This window comes from Fukomys damarensis, unplaced genomic scaffold (assembly GCF_012274545.1).
Source record: "Fukomys damarensis isolate Sample0158 unplaced genomic scaffold, DMR_v1.0_HiC HiC_scaffold_19, whole genome shotgun sequence".
NCBI lineage: Eukaryota > Metazoa > Chordata > Mammalia > Rodentia > Bathyergidae > Fukomys > Fukomys damarensis.
This window is the reverse complement of record NW_022900931.1, coordinates 31,359,079-31,380,039: the sequence shown is the minus strand read 5'-3', so window position 1 is coordinate 31,380,039 and position 20,961 is coordinate 31,359,079. Positions and strand designations below refer to the sequence as shown.

Sequence of the window (20,961 nt, the reverse complement as noted above, 5' to 3'; positions counted from 1 at the left end):
CCTCCTCCACCTCCTGCTCCTCCGGGCGGGCGAGCGGGCGGCTCCACTCTCCGCTGCTGGGCCAGGACCCGGCCGGGAGCTCGCCGAGGGAGGCCGCTGTGCGCCCCAGGTGTGCACTCCAGTCCCCGCGATGCGCTGAAGTCCTGCGGTAAGTTCTGGCAGTGCCCTGAGGACTTGGCTGAGGAAAATCGGGCAGGAAAGTCAGGCAGCAGAGTGGCTTTGAGTTCTGCAAGGCTGGAGTGCGTCATTCTTGGGCTTTTGGGGACAGAAAATAGGCGATGTTCCCCGAGAGCCACTGTAGTATTTTGGCAGAAAATCTAACTGGGAAGGAACAGCAGGGCTGATCATACTCGGTGGCCAAAGCTCCTGCACTTAATCTGGGCCGTCTTCGTTCACACTCGCCAGGCCACACTCAGGCTTATGTCCGTGTCTGATTTTATTGCTCGTTTCTGAAATGATTTTGAAGCAAATAGCGTTGGCTGTATTGGGACATCTTCCCACTTCTAAAACTGGCATTTTCCTCCGCTGTGTTAGGAAGTGGGAACCTTATTGTGAACTCTGTTGGGCACAGTCACCTTAAACGAAAAGTCTTTGTCGCTCAGTTAGAACGCTTTTACCATCTACGCTTTTTCCAGATTGGTATTGACCATGCCTGGCTCTGAAGCCTCAGCTCACTGCCTGCTGAGTTACAAGGTGGGAAAGTGCTGAGGCTTCTCTCTGAAGCCCTCAGCAGGCTGACTTGCCCCAGCCAGGCAGGTTTGTGTGCCCCAAACCTTGTTGCTAAGGAATTAAGCAAACACTGAGGGAAAACTTGCTGTCAAGCATTCCACTCTCCCTGACACTCAGCTTGAGATTTAGGTGTGTGTGTGTGTGTGTGTGTGTGTGTTTGTGTATACGCGTGAGCGAGCATGTGTACATGCATGTGTGTGACCTCCTAGGGCAGCGGTGGCGAACCTTGTAGAGCTCTCAGTGATACAAACAGCCCACCGTAGGACAAGCAGTAGCTTTGCCGCCACTGGCTTAGTTTTTATGTGTAAATGCAGGCTTTCTACAGGATTTATCTTTGCTATCTACATTCATTAAGTGAATCTGAACTCTATTGGCTTTTTCCCCTTTCTCTTTTTTTGAGTCCCATTAGCACTGGGAAGTTTTGTTTTGTTTTCTTGCTGCTATTTGTCTTATCCACTTGTAAGTCAGTCCAGGAGTCTTGGGTCTTTGCAGCCAGTGCAGCCCTAAATTAGACTGTTGTTTGTTTAAACTTCTGCTTTCCTAGTAAATTCTACAAATAGAAACTGCAACTAAATGGCTTGGTGAAACCGAAGTCAGATGCTCTTCCATTAACCCAAGAAGTTCCCTTCACAAGGCCACAGAGGCCCAAGCTTGTATCACAGCCTCCCTCAAAGATGCCGGGGATCTGAGGGAGGAGACGCCTCCTTCTTAGATTTAAGTGTCATTGATAACAGCCATCAAAGCACCTGCAGTCTCTGCCTTTTGCCCCCTTTGCTTCTTAGTGTAGGCACAATCTTCAGAGGCGTACTGTGAAGGAATAAGTAGCCACATCCCTTTGCAGACAACTAAGGAGTCTAATGCATCTGTCTGCAAAGCTAGGTGACTCGGTACTTCTTCCCTTCATGCACCCAAAGTAGGCACAAGTGACACATTTGATTTACTGTGCACTGACATAGCCCAGCCCCCTTGAGCACAGATCTGCACTTAATCCTCTGGAACCCCTGGGCTCAGCAGTAGGGCTGCCATTACTTCCGTTTTACGCAGCTGAGGGAAGTTGAGGCACCGAGCTGTTTGATGCTCTTCCAACATCATGCACACAGTACACAGAGGGTGGTGAGAGCCAACCCTACACTGACAGAGCCCTGAGGACTGCTAGGCTGCAGGACAGGAGCTAGACTGCTTTCCAGGCTCCGTTTGGACAGCAGAGAAAGACACACAGGTAAAGGAAGCTGAGAGTAAAGCACAGGGCTCTTGTGTGCCACTCAGGAGCATTTCCTGGAGCCCGGAATTGAAGCTCTGGTCAAACCGTGTGGCTTTGACAGTGTCCTGTGTGTTAGTTTTTGGAATCTTTCTTTTGGCACTGCTGGGGATTCAAACCTAGGCCTTGGAGCATGCTCAGTCACCGCTGTACCACTGAGCTACAGTTCCCAGTGAGCTTGCACTTTTAAGACTCTTAAATGACCTTTCACAGAGGGGCTGTGCTTCTGGGAGCCCAGGGGCTTAAGTTACAGCCAGGCTTTGAGATTGTCTCTGAGCTTCGATCCTATTGTCTCTGGTCCTTTGGTTCTGAGATCCACAGGGACAGTGTCTTTTTCCCTCCTTTGTTTCATTGTCTTTTTTTTCATTTACACTTCCACAAATGCCCTGCCTGACTAGGGGGAACCGAAACGCCACTTTGGCTCAATAGAGTAGCTGCTCTTCACCCAGGACTTGCTTGAAGTGGATTTGAATTTCTTGGTCTGTGCTAGAAGCATTTTTAGAGAGTCATTGATCTAGATACTAAAATAACCTTTTGAGACCCTTGGGATGTTTGCCTTGTGCTGTTAAAGAATTCTGGTCTCAGAAGAAACAGCTGAATCACAGGTCAAAAAAATCCTGTCCCTTCTTACCCTCATTGAATCCTAGGCTCCTGCCTGCCTCCAAGTACTGCTTAACTCATCCGCCCAGAATGACCCCTGAAACCTTATTGGCGTCACTTTCCCTTGGATTAAAATCTGTTTTTTACACTTCTGCTCTCAGCATCTGAATTTTGTTTGCCAAATTAGCTTCTGAGTTTAGTCAAACAGCCATTTGTCTTTCAAGTTACCGGGGATCTAAAGCCACCGTGATTCTTACAGAGAGAATTGCTGCTCTGGGGAACACCTGGGTTGTGCAAGATTGGAAGCTGGCAAGGGCAGGGTCCGGAGGTCTTCAGAGATTCCTGAGCTGCACTTTCTTGTGTGGCCTTGTGGTGGAAGTTTGTTTGTAGTAGCTAGAACTGATGCCACAGTGAGTAACCTGCAAGCTGTCCGGGTCTCAGGTTCCCCTGAGGATTAGCTGAGGTCCCTGTCAACTGGGCACCATCTGCCTGCTCGCTCGCACACACTGTTGACACACACAGGGCCCTGGTTTCATAAGCTCTGCCCCCAGTCCTTCCTTGGCACGTCCACTGGGCTTCAGCCGGGGCCACTGACACCGTGGATGGACATCTGTGCTTCCTTTTGTAGACTCCAGCCAGCACCACAGGGATGGAGTACATGAGCACTGGGAGTGACCACAAGGAGGACATCGATTTATTCATCGGCCATTTAAATGTGTCGGATGTCATAGACATCATGGAAAATCTGTACACGAGCGGGGAGCCAGCCATGTACGAACCCAGTCTGAGGAGCGTGTGTCAGGACAGCGGTCAGAGCGAGGAGGCCCCGGAGCCGCTGCTGCGGAGTGGCCAGGAGGTGCCGTGGTTTTCGTCAGTCAGATACGGAACTGTGGAGGACCTGCTGGCTTTCGCGAATCATATATCCAACACTGCAAAGCGTTTCTATGGACACCGAATGCAGGAATCTGGGATTTTATTAAACATGGTACGTGCTCTCTGACCTGCTGAGTGCTGGGTGTTCAGCTTTTCGAATGTGCCTTTCTTTCCTGCAGAGTGGCATTTGAATCTGGTGGAACCTGCTGTCAGGTAGGATCTTTTGAAAGGTAGGAGCCACCTCTGTGATAAAAATGCAAAAGAAGTCATCATGAAAAGTTCCCTTTAAACAGTCTTGGCTATAATTCAGTAGCAGTTCTACAAAGAGATAATTAAGACTATAATTTGTTTTTAGTTTCTTTTTGTTTTGGGGGGTGTTTTTTGCCTAGCATGTGCTAGGCAAGTGCTCTACAACTAAACTACACCCTCCCCTTTGAGAATGTATTTTAATTTACCAATTCATTAAAAAGCCCAGTCATGACTAGTATAGATGAGAACGGCTTACTGAGAATACTTCAGCTGAGGGGGTATTAAGCACCTTGTTAATACTTTCAAAGGCTGAGTTATTCGCTTCTCTCTTATCACAACTTAAAGTGTAACAATTCTAACAGTGGCTGAATTCAGTTCTTCCACAAGTGGGGTTTGTAGACAGCTATCCATAGACGTGTTCTTGATTAATTGGCAGGCTATGAATGACAAACAAGGCATTAGTTTAGTCATCCCAAGCATGCAAATAATCCAAAATATTGTGACAGACATTGTTGCCACAGTAGCCATCGGGTGAGACACTTAGGTGTGCCCGCCCTTCTGTCAGGCTCAGTGTGTCAAAGGTGAGCGTGGGCGCAGGCTAAAAGGTGGTCTGACTTTTTTAGAAGGAATGGTTTGCAGAGGGTAGGTGGTAACTTGCAAAGCGTGCCTCTGGATGGAAGTGGTTCTCTTTCCTTTGCGTCTAAAGGGCAGAGCGGCTGCACCCGGGGAGGTGAGTGCCAGCCCAGCAGAGTCTGGATAGTACTTAATTATTTTGTTTCCTGCATGCCACATTAATTTAGTGAAACACAATACAGTAATTTAGGTCAGCTCTGTGGCGAGTTGTTTTGTTAGAAGCAGTTTTGCTCAGCTTATTGTGGAGCAGGATTGTGTTTCCCATCGTTGTGTGACCTCCTTTGGCCTGCAGGTACCAAACAGTTCACCGAGTGCTCTGCCTTCAGATTATTGCTTCCTTTAGTAAGTTGGAAGTAATAATTCGAAGTAGGATGATGCCTGATTTCCTAAGTAACATACAGGTGTAGCACTATGCTTCACCCATATATATATATGAACATACTTTCACATATTTCTCTCATTTGTTGCATGTTTGTTAAACAAAGATATTCAGAATAGACACATTATTCTTGCTTCTAAATCTATAGAGACTTGGGTATTTTGGGCTGTCCCATGGCACACTGATGAGAAATGAGCCATGTGCACAAGGAAAATTACAAGAAATACAATGACACGGTCTCTTGAAGATGTTAGGAGCAGGGCCAGAAAAGCTAGCACAGAAAAAGAAACGGAGCCATTAAAAGGAAGTGAAAATTCTATCAGCAAAGGGTAAGAGCAAAATGTTGTCATTTCCTGCCAAGCAGTCTATGCTGTGTGAAGGAACAAATGCTTGCTAAAGAGAACATTTACTGATAGGATGTATCATAAAGGCAGGGATCTTGAAAACTTCAAAATATTTTTATTTTAAAAATGACCCAGAATATAAAATATAAGCAAAAAAAGTGAAACAAAGAAAGAAACCCGGAGTGAGGTAAGGGGAGGTGCCGTGGCACTGGCCTCTCCGGGCTGCAGTGAGGACTCGGAGCCGGGGTAGACTCTGCAGGGCCGAAGTGACAGGCTGGCTCGATCCTTCCCTGGCTGTGCCTTTTGCAGCCCTGCTTCCTCGGCTGTGGCTGAGACTTGGGCCCAGCGTCTCCGCCTATGTCCAACACTCTGGGAGTCAGGGCTGGCTCTCCCCTTCCTGCCTTCCTATGCGGCACAGCTCTCTTAGGGGCCCATCCCGGGGCGGCCAGGCCTCTTTCCTCTTGTCGTCTTCCACCTGTGACCCCTGGGACCCTTTCAGCTTCTGGTTCTCTTTGCTGCTGTCTCCCTGCGTGAGAACGTGGTCTGCACACAGCTTGGCTCCCAGGTGGAAACCACTCTCAGGCGTACTCACACAGGGACGGGAGGCTTTCATGTGTCTCTGTTCGCCTGTAGACACAGCGCAGGCGGACATCCGGGGCAGACAGGGCTCTTCCAGATAGAGAGCTTCGGCTGGTCTGTGTCCTGGGCAGTGGGGTCCCAGAAGCCTCGGAATGTCCTAGCGGGACATTTCACACGAGTGTGAAGTAGGGGGAAGGGGGAACGTCAGCCTGGGCTTCCAAGAAAAATTGGTGCCTATGCCAAGGTCTGAGCGTTGTGTTATATTCAGCCAGATGAAGTGGGGCATGTTGCAGATGAGGGGAACAGCGTGTTCAAAGGCCCAGAGGCACTGAGATCTGGTGTGCTCAAGCAGAGTTAATTAGACAGGGTGGAGAGGCAGGAATTACAATAATACCCTGGAGCACAGGGGTGTTGGATGGCATTCTTTCTGTGTGTGTACGTGTGCTATGTTTCTAAAAATAATGTTTGTGAGGGAGCCACTGCAATCCAGGCAAGGAACTTTAGGAGACTAGGAATTGCTTTGTGTCCGAGTGCTACAAATTATTTCTAACCTAGGCTGATTTATAACCTGGAATAATTCAAAAATGTGTCCACAGGACTCTGGGATGAGTGTGCAGGGGGTGGGGGGTGAGAGGCCCCAGAGCATCCACTCAGGGCCAGATGGATTGGGGCAGTCGGGGCTTCTCACGTTGGAGCCCCAGGATCCCTGAGCCCAGCCCTCGCGGCCCCGTCCATCACACTCACAGTGGGCAGATCTTTCCGTTCTGTGCTGGAATCATCCCACCCGGGCGGCCTGTTCACCCGGTTCTGACTGAGGGATGAGTTCTGCTCTGCCTGCCCCTGAGACTGGTCTAACGAAAATCTCTAAGAAGCTCCCCAAGCTTTCCTTCTCCTGGCCTGCCCTGTTTCCACGGAGAACAGAGCCGGGTGAGGGGATGGAGTGCACACTTCTGAGGGCCACATCTGAAGGTGACGTTGGTGAGTCAGGAACTGGCAGGAAAAGGCAGCGCAGAGTCCCCAAGGCTGTTGGGGGCTTTGGAAGAAAGGGAAGGAGAATCAGTCTCGCGTCCCAGTCGGCTCGGCCCCGGCCAGGGGAGGCCCAGGAGCTTTGCAGGACTGCACACGGGCGGGACTTGTGCCTCACACACTGTCCCCAAGGACTCGGCACCTGCAGAGTGGGTCCTCGGGCCTAGGAGTTGGAGGTGGGGGAAGCCAGGGCCCAGCGAGGAGAAGGCTGTGGTGTGCCCGGTGACATGTGGATGGGGCCTATAGGCTGGGCTTGCCCCATGGCTCCTGTCATTACGGCCCCTGGGGCACTGAAGGCTCTTGGACCAGCACCGGAGCTCTGGCTTCGGAGGTAGGCTGGCCAAGTCTGACTCCTGTCTCCAGGGCTGACTCGTAGTTAACCAACCTCTTCAAGTCAGTTTCCTCACCTGGAAAATGGAGGCAAAAATAGCCCTCAGCTCACAGGGCCCTGGTGGATCTTGACCAGATCATGGATTGAAGTTCCGAGCACAGTCCTGGCCTACAGTATGCAGCAGCTGTTAACAACCTTCCTACTCCTGGACAGAGTCAGAGGGAAACTGAGTTATAACCAGTGTAGTGTGGACAACAGTGAAATTGGAGAAGTGAGTTAAGCTGAAAGTGGTTCCATGGAGGGCCTGGCGTTGCTGGGTCTGCTAATATTTAACAAGTGAGGGTAGGTGAGGACCCTAGCGGGGCTCAGTCTGTATTCGTCAGGCCCTCAGGAAGCTGTGAACAGAGGCCTCCGTGACTAGGAGGGTCATTGCCACCAAGTCTCAAACAAGACTGGGCCGTGCTTTACCCGTATGCCCTCCAGCGCCCGCAGGCCCTTTCGCACAGCAAAGTTCTCGGTAAATAATCCATTTCTGAGCTCAGCTGCTGTGTATTTCTGAGTTACCACTGGCTCTCTGCTTCATCGGCGGACATACTGTTGGGATGTCCCGAGCCCGGGCCTTGGCAGTGGTGAGCAGGGACCCTGGGCATCTGCCGCCCAGTCAGCGGCTCTGGCTCCTCCCAAGGCAGGTCTGGGGTTTTCTGCATTCCCCTCCAGCATCCTCTGTACTTGAAATAACTTTGTGATTCCTGACTTTATAATCCCAAGCCATGATGTCACTAATTACATTTAGAAGAAACCGGTTCTGCAGACTATCCCCGGGAGAACACTTTATACATTTCAGGCATCTTTCCCAGGCCCTGCCTTCCATAGATTCATGTATTAATCTTAATTGTTATTTTCCATTTGTATTTTTCCTCTTCAGGCATTCATTGAGGTGCTTTCTGTACTGTAAGAGAGATCTTAGCACCCGGTCTCATGAGCTCTAACCAGAGTGCTACTGGGATAGGTGCCTGCTGGTTTCCGAGTTGGTGAGCTGTGTTTATTTCACTGAGTCTTTCCTTCGAGGCACCTAGTGTTGTTTTATTCACTATGTTGATCCGTTTTTTCTTGGTGTCCCTGGTTTGCCAGCTCTGGTCCTAAGGGTTTGCTGACTCAGGAGTGAGGAGGACAGGGCCCGTGTCGTTGCAGCTGCCTCCTCAGCCCTGAACCGTGTGCCGGGCGATATTAGACATGTAGTAAATATTAAATGGGTGAGTCGACGAGGCAGTCCTGCCCTGACTGTTTCTGAGGCATTGTCCACTCATTGCTCTGGCGTTGCACGCTGTTTTCCACGGTCCTCCGTGCTCCTCGGCCTATTCCCACGTTCTCTCTGAGTGCATCATGCTGAGTAATAGCCACACAGACAAACAGGTCCTAGCACCTGGGTAGAAGAAGCAGGCGGTGAGTAGGCACAGCTGTCACCTTTATTTTCAGCCCACAGGTCACACGCGTCGTGTTCCTCAGACTGATTGTGTGTTTACCTTTCCAACTTTTAGTTTTCGTTAGTACTTGCTCCCAGCACAGAGGGGCCCCACTCCCTGTGGGGAGTTGGTGCATCGCCCAGCGTGCATCAATTCTTTTTTCATGGCCTCCCCCGGCCTCCCTCTATCTCAGGATTCCCTCCCCGTCCGAATCCCCTGCTTCTTACTGTCTTTGAGAGAAATGCTGTTTAGGTTCTGTTAGGCAGTGGAGGTGGAAGTGTGTCCGAGTGTAACCCCAGCGTCTCACAAGCCTTCTCTTGCTCGCTCACGTTCTAAACACAGGCCCTGGACGGTGTTAGGGTTGTGAACCGTGGCACCGTTTTACATGCTGTGCATCACAGGGCTTCCGAACTAGCCAGCTTCTGTTTGCTGGGCCTCAGGAAAGGATAGCTTTGCTGAAGTTCTTGCCCCTTGCATTTTTATTTTCTTTTAGGTAATCTCTCCCCAGAACGGCCGCTACCAAATAGACTCCGATGTTCTCCTCGTCCCGTGGAAGCTGACTTACAGGAACATTGGCTCCGATTTCATTCCTCGCGGGGCCTTTGGGAAAGTGTACTTAGCTCAAGATATAAAGACCAAGAAAAGAATGGCATGCAAACTGGTATGTGCATTGAGTCTGTGTGTTTGACATTCCTGCTTTTGTTTGTTTGCGTGGACTAGCGATCTCCCCTTACACTGCATCTTATCTGAGGGTATCCAGCACAAGCATTTGTTTTTCTGGATTTGCTCACTACGTGGGGCCATGCAGCCTGGAATTAGGTCTCTGTGATGCCTAAGAGATTTTGAGATGGTCTTTACAATGTGAGGCTAACATCGCTCTACTTGCCTGGGAAGGGAGAGGAGCTACCCTGCAGCATGAGATCAAACCCACCCCAGGCACAGCCCCCATGTCCTGTCCACAGGGAGACGCATGTGGCTGAGAGGCACAGGTGTTAAAAGGGCAGAATCAGAATATTCCACTTATTCAAAGGCCCCATTTCTTCCTGTTAATCAGTAACTGCTGCGGTGTTTCTACTTTGGAAAACCTACACCGGGCTGTGACCCAGTAATTCTGCTCTGGCTGTTAAATCCAACCAAAACCTGGCGGTGCGGTCACCAGAAGTGACTGAAATGTGGCCTGTTCAGCTCAGCATTGCGAGTCCCAAACCAGAAAGTGCCCAGATGCTGAAGGTAGACTGTTTACACTCTGGAATGCTGCAGGAGAGACAGGATCAGTGACTGATGACCAAAATCAGGTGACTGTGTTGCAGCCATTACACTGAGCCCAGATAGCCAGGCCCTCAGGAAGAGGCACTGGGTGCGACTCCTTACGTAGAGGACACAGGCAGGTGAAGCAGATCCAAGCCACCGGTGCCGGGCAGTGGGGTCCACAGGAAGGCGTGTGGAGCGGATCTCTGGGTGCTGGAGGAGCTCTGTTTTTATTTACATGAAGAGGAAGGATTTGTAACAAGACATTTAAACTTTGTATGTTCAAGTGATAATTCATTGAGCTTGGCTCTTACCATTCCTATATTTTAATCTGTACCTGTTTTGCTTTAATTAGCTTTTTAAAAGTGTGATAAAGTACACTACCTCTTTTCATAGTGCTGAGGACTGAAGCCAGGGCCTTCTGCATGCTAGGTGAGGGCATTACTTCCAAACTTTACCCCTGGCCCAAATGTTCACTTTCGATTTAATAAAAAAGTAATTGCCAGATATTATGTATCAGACTCTCTCACTGTGATTAAAAAGCAAACAGTATGTCGTCACGTGTTCCTTCACAAAGATGCGCTGGGCTGGGGGGTCCAGCACAGAGGCACAGAGCTGCCCTACGTGCTGCTGGCCTTGGCTTCCATCCTTAGCACGAAAACAAAAGGAGGGAAAGAGAAAGAAGGAAAGGAAGAAAGAAAGCAAACTTGCTAGAGAATCTATTATTTTTACTACCTAGAATATAATTAGAAGTCAGAGGAGAGATCTGTAACAAGACACTTAAAGCTTGCAGTTACACACGTGTTTTGTAGTCTGTGTGCGCAGTGCGTGACCCCATTCCTCACGGGGTCGGTGCAGGTTCTCACACCTCCTAATTCTTTGTCATCACCTTCTTCTCCCTTCCACCTCTGTCCCTCCATCCCTCAGTCCCCTCTCTTTTCAAAATGTCTGTCTCCCTATTTCCTACTATCTGTCTTTGATTTCGTTCTTACGTCATGCGATACTGAAGCTTGTGTATCTGATTTATTTCACTTCACATTGTGGTCTCAAAGTGCAGCTATTATCCTACAGATGACTCTAGTTTATCCTTTGGATGGCAGAGTAGTATCCCATTGTACGAATGCCACGTTTTCTTTAACCATTCAACTTTTGATGAACACTAGGCACTTAGATTTAGCTGGTATGAATTGTGCTGCTGGAAATATGAGTGTGCCTGTACCACTGTAATACAACTGTTTTAACTCTTTTAGGAAGATGCCGAGGAGGGGAATAGCTGAGTCAAATGAAATGTTTAGTTTGTTGAGGAATCTCCATACTGATTTCCATACGGGTTGTACTAGTTTACATTTTCACCACCAAGGGTTCCTTTTTACCCCATAGCCCCACCCAAATTTGTCATTATTTGATTTCTTGATGATAATCATTCTTTCTTGAGTAAGATGGAATCTCAGTACTGTTTTAATTTGCATATCTTTAATGGCCAGAGATGCTGAACATTTTTAAGGTATTGATTGGCTATTTGTACTGCTTTTGAGAAGTGTCTACTCATTTGTTTGAGTCTTTTTTGGGGGTGTCTCACTTTTATATTTTTTTTATATATTCTAGATATTAGTTCTCTGTCCAAGCAAGGAATTGCTGTAAAAAAATTTTTTTTCCATTCTGAAGGCTGTCTCTTCACCCTTAAAACTTACATCTCAAAAAGTGCATCTTCAAATTATAAAAAGTCTGGAGGCATTTTTGTTTTTTGAGGCAGGGTCTCACTATCAGTTCAGGCTGGCCTTGAACTCACTAGGTAATGCTGGCTGGCCTTGAACTCATGGCAATCCTCCTGCCTCAGCCTCCCAAGTGCTGGAACTACAGGTATATGCCACCGCACCTGGCTGGAGACATTTTATTAAAATCTTAGATCCACAATGTCCTGTCTATTAATTTCACCTCAAAAAGCATAGAAAAAGCTTGTGGGTTTGTTCTCATTGAATACCTTTATTTAATATTTAAACGATATTTAAAATAAAAATGATAGTTAATCAAAAATCAGAAACAAGCTCAAAGGGACACGAGTTTATTAATAAGGTCCCATTCTGTGTAGCTCCTACTGCCAGTGGCTTCTTATGTATCTTTCATGGAAATTTCTATGCACAGATGTGTGTACAGTGTAAAACTGAAATGGGCACGGAGAGGGTGAACTGCATCTCACCTTTTCCCCCCTCATCACTCTGTTTTGGAGACACTTCCAGATCTGTGTGCACTGGAAGAGGTATTCTGTCTTATTAATGAATATTTTGCACGGGATGGGGCAGTAGCCAGTGCTTGTTTTAAGGGCGCTGTGAGAGGAGGGACTGAGGGCCAATGATTTCACGTCGCCTCTCAGGTACAACCTACATGCACGTGCCACAGAAATTATGTGTATCACAGGTGGGGAATTCTCTTCCGATGCATCTGAAATCTTACAACCTTGGTCAGATTCTATATTCTAAATTAGAATAGGACTTCGCTTTTTTATGTTCTTGTTTGGAGTTTGAATTTAAAGGTGACATAGCGCCAGGTCTGAGGTAAACACTGTTTTGCTGTAGCGGCACTGTTTCGCTCAGGTCAAGGTGTCCTGGGTGGCCTTTGTTGGCCTTTTGCTTTGGGGGTTGACCTATGATGTGCAATTTTCGGTTGCCCTGAAGTTGTGCATAGCCGTGCTCGTATTTTTCCATCCTAGATCCCCATAGAGCAGTTTAAGCCATCGGACGTGGAAATACAGGCTCGCTTCCGGCACGAGAACATCGCAGAGCTGTACGGTGCTGTCCTGTGGGGAGACACCGTCCACCTCTTCATGGAGGCGGGCGAGGGAGGGTCTGTCCTGGAGAAACTGGAGAGCTGTGGACCCATGAGAGAGTTTGAAATTATTTGGGTGACAAAACATGTGCTGAAGGGACTCGACTTTCTGCACTCCAAGAAGGTGATCCACCACGACGTTAAACGTGAGTGGCGTGGGTGTTTGCCTCTTGGGCTTGAAGGCGCTTGGTGATCAGGAGGCGAGGGGTCCTCCCTTCAGATTGGAGCCACAGTGCAGGCTAGGGAGGTCTCCTGGGGTCACTGTACACTCCCTTCCCTTCACCTCTGTGACAGGGCTGGGGTGCAAGCTCAAAAGTTGCTGCTAATATTATAGTCACATTTCTACTAAATAATCCAACTGTGAGAAACTTAGGGCTGCAGATGTAGCTTGGTGATACAGGTCATGCTCAGCCTGCATGAGGTCCAAGGCTCTATCCCCAGCACCCCACCCCTCAAAAAATAAACAAAAGTAAGAGAAAAGTAATCTATTTAACACATAGCACACAAGTATTATTTTTAAGGATAAGTGGCTTTTACATTTTGAAGACCAGTTTGATTGTAGTATATTAGAGACTTCTAGAATAAAGATAGGCGAAGAAATAGGAGAGTAAGCCCCACTGTTAGTCTTTTTTACCTATTGCTCACTCAGGCAAAAGCACGACTTTTACCAGGGAAAACTGGAAATTTTATTTTGTGTTTTTTAAAAGTGGCTTAATAATAGCATACTTGTATCTTAGAATTTAAAAAGTAAGTTCCTGAGAATTAATAAAGGCTGCAGTCATTTACATCTGTGTTAGCTGGATTCTGGACAGATAGAAGTGATTTTCACCAACATTCTCACCAAATTCGTCCTACTCTTTTGAGTATGATCCGCTCATCTCACTATGGAAAGCACTGCATTCTGTCCTGATTTGGGAGTCACTGTTTTAGACAATGTTTTCATCTTCTGCACAGTATAGAAACAGTATTGTGCTAAAATTTCTGTCTCGTTACAGCCAGCAACATTGTCTTCATGTCCACAAAAGCTGTTTTGGTGGATTTTGGCCTAAGTGTTCAAATGACTGAAGACACCTATTTTCCTAAGGACCTACGAGGGACAGAGGTAATTATATTCGCGCGAAAGTTGCCAGTCCTTTATTAAGAGTTTTAAAAAGTTCTAGAATTACTGTGGAGATGAAGCACAAGGGGTTGAAAACTATTGTATTAAATTGCTGCTATCACTAGGACAAATTCAGTGAGCATTTGCTGTGTGCCAGATGCTAAGTTTAGCATTTTCATTTGTTTCTCTTTTGCTCCTGCTACTTCTAATACACAACAATGCAGTATTTGCAATGTGGTGTATATCGTGGTAGCCATCAATATATATGGGTCTCTCTATATTTGATAAATATACTTAGAGCCACCTAGAAACAGTCTAATGCCAAAGTAGATCGACAGTTGAGCACTCCTATTATGAAAATCCACATTGGGGTTACTCAGCTGGTATTGTAAAATTTAAAAATATCCCCAAATCCGAAAACCTTCTAAGTCTGTAGTGCCTCTGGTCCCACACATTTTCTGTAAGGAGTATTTATGTCCGCAGTTCAGCTGTAAAAACCATTGTGTTATTACAGTTAACTTTATAATAATAAATTTAGCACTTTAAATGAATTATATTGCTCAATCTCCGCAACAGTGCTGTATTGACCGATACTCCTATAGTAGCAGATAATACTGTTCCCATTTCACAATAAAGGGATAAACTCGGAGAGATTAAAATAAAGCGCCTGTGTTACTCAGCAGCTGACAGATCCCCAGCTTGGTCTTGGTTCTTTCCTGAATCTAAGCCTAAGGTGCTGTGTAACTTTTAGATCTAATACATTGTTTCGGTGCACGAAGACACTAGGTTAAACGTTATCTCCTCCAGCATGTGTCACTCTGCATCGTGAAGGCATCCAGAATCTTGTGGCTTTTGGAGAGAGATGGAACCCAGTTAGTTACCTACTGGGCTGCAGCAAACCGGAACTTCTCACCCTAATCTGACTGCAACTGAGCATCCAGACATCAACCTTTCCCTCTCCTTTCTTCCCTGGGAGGATCTCTTTTACATTTACCTGAGGTGTTCAGTAGGTCGTAGTGGGCAAGGAGCGGGTGAGGCAGAGAAGGTAACCCAGGCCTTGCCCACTGGCCTGAGAGGCTTCACACCCACCCAGCGCCCCCAGGGCCGCTGCCGGAAGTGGGAGAGGCTCCTTGGCTGAGCCGGGGCCTCAGGTTACCACCGCAGTCTCGGTGCTCAGCCCTGTGCCTGCCCTTAGCATAGCCGGCATATGAGCTGCACGGAACTCAACTGCAAGGTTTCAGCTTGAGGCGGGATCGCGTGAGACTTTTCTTAACAATTGCCATGCAAAGACTTGCTGGGCAGCAGGATCCATCCTTGTTTTGTGATATTCCTGATGTCATTCCTTCAGCTTGAGAGAGGATTTTTTTGTTTGTTTGTTTTGGTTTTGTAAGACAGGATCTCTCTATGCAGTTCAGGCTGGCCTTGGACTCACAGAAATCCTCCTGCCTCAGCCTGCAGAGTGCTGGTATTACAGGCATGTGCCACCATGCCTGGCAGGAGAGAGGGGATTCTTGATCACCACTCTTTTTTGTTTTAGCAAAATCATACTTGGAGAGAAAACTGCCAACTTTTTTAAAAAAGAATGTTTAGTTCCCAGATCTTAAGAGTACTTTGCCAAAAGCACAACACCCAATAAGACTTAATGCTTACAACATGTTTTCTTTGGAAAATGCTTGAACTGTTTTGGCAGAGGTCAGGGGTTCAGATATGTGACATTCCAGTCTTTCCTGGAGCCAGCCTGAGATGCACACTTTATGGTATTAGAGTTGGAAAATACCTTTTGCTTCCTGGCAGTGCGGCTGAGTCGCACATTTTGCAATGCTGAGAAGGACATGGCTCTTCTGGGATTCTCCAGCAGGGCACTCGGCTGAGAAACAGGGACATGTTTGACTCCCGAATAGTGTTTATTTAGATCAGGTTCTTCCAGTTAATGCAAATGGTTTTTTGTGAAGTGCAGAACTGGCTTCAGTGGTAATAAGTGCCCATTCAGTCTGCCTGCACTCACTGCCACAATTCAAGGTGGAATACGAGAGCCTGGCTGTGACCGTGAAGTCACTGAGGAAACCTTTGAACGGGCCTGCTCCTTCCACTGAAAGAGCAAATGCGATGTGGTTACTCAGTCGGCCGTGTGGCTCTGCTTCCCTTAGGAGATTGCGCCCTGCGTTGCCTGTCTCGGCCCCTCTCCTCTCAGCGTTCACGTTTTGGGTGTCTCGTTGTCACCTCGTAACACCCATACAGTGTCCATCTGGCAAACTTATCTATTTTTCCTTGCATGGCACAAAGAAGAAATAGTGAGTGTACTAACCAATTCAAATAACTTTGACAGTGCGGTCCTTTTAAAAAATTGTTACTTCTGAGCCTGGTCTTCCCCTCCCTCGGTGAATGTTCGGTCAGCACACGTGCAGACACGCACATGCACAGTCTCCTGGCCTTTCTGAAAAGCGCTCCACCCTGGCTCCAGTGCCACACCTGTGGGCGTGGGGCTCTGGGGCAGGGCCCTGCCCTCTGCCATCCCCGAACGTAGCCCGCTTGTGCGCAGCTGCTTGTCCTGACAGCGTCCTTCGTGCCGATGCCTTCCCTGTGCAGAGCTGGCAGTGAGGACAACACCCACTCCGTTTCTTTCTTTTCCTCTTTTAAGTGTTTTTGCCTGTGTTAGGAGCACTTAACATCCAGTGTCCCCCCTCACCAAAGTTTTCAGTGTGTGGCACTTTACCTCAGCTGTGGGGTACAGTGTGGCAGTTTTAGCTTTTAACTTTGTGAGTGTAGAGTCCTTCAAGATCCAGGCACTCTGCTGGGCTGCAGGGAATGTTGGTGAGCAAGGAGCTCAGCTCAGCTGTTTACTGACAGTGAAGGAAGCCAGCCCGGAAGTGGGTTATAGGAAGGAACTGAGCGGGGTAAGGATGGGGAAACCGGGCGATTTCCCCAGTTTCTATAAGCCAGTTTTCTCCTTACTCAGAAATCTATTCTGGGAACACTGACCCTTTCCCCCATATTCACATGACAGTTTAACAGAATTTCAAAGCTAAATATAGATTGAATACCTCTTTCCTTAACGCTTGACTTCTCATTTTGTAGCATTTGCATACATATAAGGAGGTATCTTTTGGGAGAGGACTCTGAACATGAAATGTCTACTTCATGTGCACATTGTGATATAACTTGAGGGTAACTTTATGCACTATTTTTTAATGTGCTCGTATTTTTTGTTTTATTTGTTATTTTGAGATGGGGGGGTCTCATAATATTGCTCAGGTTAGCCTCCAACTCCTGAGCTCAGGGAGCCTCCTGCCTCAGCCTCTTAAGCAGCTGGAACTATAGGTGTGTGTCACCATGCCCTGTGTACCTGTGTATGGACTGTGACCTGCCACGTGAGGTCAGTTGTGGAATTTTCCACTGTGATATCTGGTCAGGGCTCAAAAGGCTTCAGATTGTGGAGCATTTTGGATTTTCAGATTAGGAATGTTCAACTTGTAATGATAATTAAGATATTAATTACTCTTTGTCCTTACCATCCTGGAATTCCATATGGGTCACTAGTGTTTATTTTTTCTATCTCTTTCCTTTTTAAGTTTATAAATAAGAGCTTAGAGAAACTGTTTATGAGACTAGCCCCACTTATTCAGAATCGACCCGGGGAACCAAATAGATCTTGTATGCTGTTAGTGTGGCGGGTGTTTAATCTTAAGTTACCAGGCTCTACGTACGTAGACAAAAAAGGGTGGTTTGTAAAAGAGACTCATTCACATCGCATTTGTAGCTTTGCCTTTGATTTTTTAAGTTCTTCCCTTCTGAGTGATTCATGTCAGTGCCCGGTAGTTTCTGCCACCTTTTATCATTGCAGCCAGCTAGAGGCTTGGCGATCAAACGACGGATGGAGACAGGTGTGTTTGTGTGTCACGTAACTCTGAAAGTAACTGCTGTTTTAGTAGAGGGGAACTGTGCCGGCCAGTGTTGCAGAGCTCAGTGGGAGCTGCGGCCCGGGTGCTGGTGCCAGGCCCTTGGGGCTGCTCAGTCCATGGGGGCCATGCTCTGCTCAGCCTGCAGGGCCCCTGCCAGGGCCGCCTGCCACCCAGTGTCCACAGTGCTCCCTTGGTGTGGGGGACACAGCATTGGCTTTTTCCCTAAGGGCCGAAGTATGCAGCAAATGTAATAAAGGCAAAGGAGCCAAGTTCTCAGGATGATTGGGAAGTGGAAATGCAGACAGATCGGGACTCAGGCTGACGTTTCCCCGCTTGCCTTTCCCAGATTTACATGAGCCCTGAAGTGATCCTGTGCCGGGGCCACTCCACCAAAGCCGACATCTACAGCCTGGGCGCCACCCTCATCCACATGCAGACCGGCACCCCGCCCTGGGTGAAGCGCTACCCCCGTTCTGCCTACCCCTCCTACCTGTACATAGTAAGTGCGGTCAGGGCGGCAGGTGCCATCCACCGGAATGGGGTGGTGGTGAGAGGAGCTGCTGGTTCTTCCTGTGTGGAAAAGGAAGCCGCTCCACTGACTGGCATCAGAATGCGGCTCTGACAGCCATGGAAGTTGTATGTGTTCTTTGAACACTTTTTAAAAAGCTATCATTTCCCTCCAGGCCAGCCTGGCCTGTAGTGCGATATGCAGCTCCTCTTTCGCTGGCAAAGGCCTCAGAAACACTTTCCTGTTACTGCACAGTGAGCTTGGGCACCTGCAGGCAGGAAGTTGTCACCGGCAATCTCAGCCATGGCAGCTGCCTTTTGCAGGGTTAAACCGAAAAGTGGGGTTAGCTCGGCGCCCAGGGAATCAAAGGGAGCTCTCCAAGCACAGAAGCTCGGTGCAGGGAAGCACGGTTCCCCCAGGTCCGAGCACTCCCTGCCGAGAGTTGTCTCCCTACTGTGGTGCTCAAAGAGCCCTCTGCCTGCAGATCCACAAGCGGGCGCCCCCGCTGGAGGACATCGCTGGTAACTGCAGCCCTGGCCTGAGAGAGCTGATGGAAGCTGCCCTGGAGCGGAACCCAAACCTCCGTCCCAGAGCCGCAGACCTGCTGCGACACGAAGCCCTGAACCCGCCCAGAGAGGACCAGCCACGCTGCCAGAGCCTGGACTCTGCCCTGTTCGAGCGGAAGAGGCTGCTGAATAGGAAGGAACCGGAGCTTCCTGAGAACATTGCTGGTGAGGCGCGCTGTGGTGAAGGGTGCCCCTCGCCTCCCTTCTGCCCTCCGGGCCTCTGGTGCAGTCCATAAAAGTGCGGAGCAGGAAGAGTAGCAGCTAGGAGTGATGGTGTGCACTGTAGCCCCAGCACTCAGCAGGCTGAGGCGGGAGAATCACCTGAGCATAGGAGTTCTAGACCAGTCTACGCAACACAGCAACACTTTCCCAAAAAAAAGTCTATTTTATTACCGCGTTATGGCAGGTTTTCATCACAAGTGTAGGTAACAATACAGTCATTGGAAATTGCCTCTGACTCATTTTTATGTACCAGAGAATATCATTTGGCTTTACAACAAACCAAGCATGACGGCTTTGATGCTGGGGAAGTAGACGTTGTGTTTAAGTCAGCTACAGTAAGGCCCCCAGGCGCTGGTGGGAGGCCTCGTGACACTGCCCAGATGGACAGAGCACAGACTGGGACATCACCTTGCATCTTTATGTTCCCCAGGTAGCAGTCTCTTCGCCAGCTACAATTTGCCCCATGTAAGAAAGGCCACGTGCACCCCATGAGCTCTAAGTATGCATGTTGTCACTCATCTGTGGTGTTTGTGGCCCAAACTCGGATGACAAGTTTGGGATGCTTGTTTGCATTCTTTAGCTGCTTGTCTGATTTTTCTGTATTTAAGAAAACCATCCGGGTGGTTGAAATACATGCCAGGATTTCTACCCAATTTCTTGTCTTCACTGCCTCCCGTCTGAATTCTCCCGTCCAGGTCGTGATCCCTAGACTGGCCCCCAGCGTGGTGTCCAAAGGCCGTTCTGTAATAAAACCAGACCTTGGACGTGAAGTCCTTAGGCCCGAAGGACGATCTCTTAGCAGAAGGAACGCGCACATTATGCCCTTTGTTTCATTTTCCCCGTGTTTCACTGTACAGATTCTTCGTGCACAGCAAGCACCGAGGAGTCTGAGGCGCTCAGGCGGCAGCGCTCCCTCTACATCGACCTGGGCGCCGTGGCCGGCTATTTCAACCTCGTCCGAGGCCCCCCGACGCTGGAATACGGCTGAGCGCACGTGTCCACGAGAGGAGAGCGCGGCCCCCAGAAGCTGGCTTGGGAGAGGGGAACGCATCCTCTCGGGATGGGGAGGACTCCCAAGACAGGACTGCGACTGCGGGGCCGGGTGGGGGGCAGCGTATTTGTTTTGTGAAGACCTCCCAGCCCCCAGCAGCTCCCAAGGTTCTCATTTCCCGGGCATAGGACTTGGCGGAAGGAGCGTGCTCATGTCAGGATTGCCGGTGACTGAGTCCGTTTTTTTTTTTTGTGCACTTTGAAATTTTAAAACTCACAATCACAAATATGTTCGTCTCCAATTACTGTTCTTGGTTCTTATTATTTATGAGATCTTCACTTAGAATAGTTGTTTTGCATATGTTAATGTATATGAGAACTCTGAGCCTTTTTGGTAGATCCTAGTATAAACTTAATTCGTTATAGTTTGGGTGAATAGAACAACTTGAATTTTGTGGCAGTAAGCTTGACTAGTGTCCTAAAAGTGGCGGTTTAACTGGGAGCCATCTGCATGCAGGCCACTAGCGACAGTCTTTGTTAAGTTCCTATGGAAACACTGTGTACTATACACACTATGTTTAAAACATTTAAAACATTAAGTTTTGAATGTGGATAAAACTGTGTAAACCACATAATTTCTGTACATCCCAAAGGATGAGAAATGTGACCTTTAAGAAGATGGAAACTTTTGTAAATTCTTGGTGATGCTACTTTTGTAATTCTTGTAACTATTTTCCTTAAAGAATTTGTACATTAAAATAACATACTATGTATGTTTTATGTCACATGCTTTCATGAGTCTTTCTTCCATAACTATACATGTATTTTTAAGCACTGTAAAGTATGTAGATATTTCTACTTAATATATGTTTTTGCATCCTGTTAATGAAGCCCAACACTTCCGCCCAACGTGTCTGGTCAGTTAGCTGAATAAACCCATACTTCGCTTAATTGTGATGAGCATGATTTTCAGCTGGGACTGGGGTTGGGGTAACTATTTCAAGGGGACAGTGCATCCCAGAAAGGCAGAACCTACCCAGCAGCCTTGCACAGCGTGTGGTCCTGTGTCGCTGTGTAATGTCATCGTCGTGAGCTGGCATGTGTTGTGTCCTCTGGTGCACTGAAGTAGAAATAACTGTGAG

At 48.1% G+C, this 20,961-nt stretch overlaps 1 protein-coding gene across 3 annotated transcripts in view; it reads left to right on the top strand.

The window, feature by feature from the left end:
* The window catches only part of Map3k8 (mitogen-activated protein kinase kinase kinase 8), a 21,887-nt gene extending 1,137 nt beyond the window's left edge, over window positions 1–20,750 (top strand). For 2 of the 3 annotated variants that reach the window (XM_010642016.3, XM_010642014.3), the window contains exons 2-8: window positions 3,216–3,572; window positions 8,958–9,125; window positions 12,420–12,681; window positions 13,531–13,637; window positions 17,880–18,032; window positions 18,526–18,772; window positions 19,687–20,750. In XM_010642016.3, coding sequence (XP_010640318.1) covers window positions 3,237–3,572; window positions 8,958–9,125; window positions 12,420–12,681; window positions 13,531–13,637; window positions 17,880–18,032; window positions 18,526–18,772; window positions 19,687–19,817 — 1,404 coding nt within the window. In that variant the 5' untranslated portion in view covers window positions 3,216–3,236 and the 3' untranslated portion in view covers window positions 19,818–20,750. Of the gene's footprint in view, window positions 1–16; window positions 149–3,215; window positions 3,573–8,957; window positions 9,126–12,419; window positions 12,682–13,530; window positions 13,638–17,879; window positions 18,033–18,525; window positions 18,773–19,686 lie in introns of those variants that run through there. The other variant, XM_010642015.3, reaches the window with a different exon arrangement.
* Window positions 20,751–20,961: the final 211 nt, after the last annotated feature.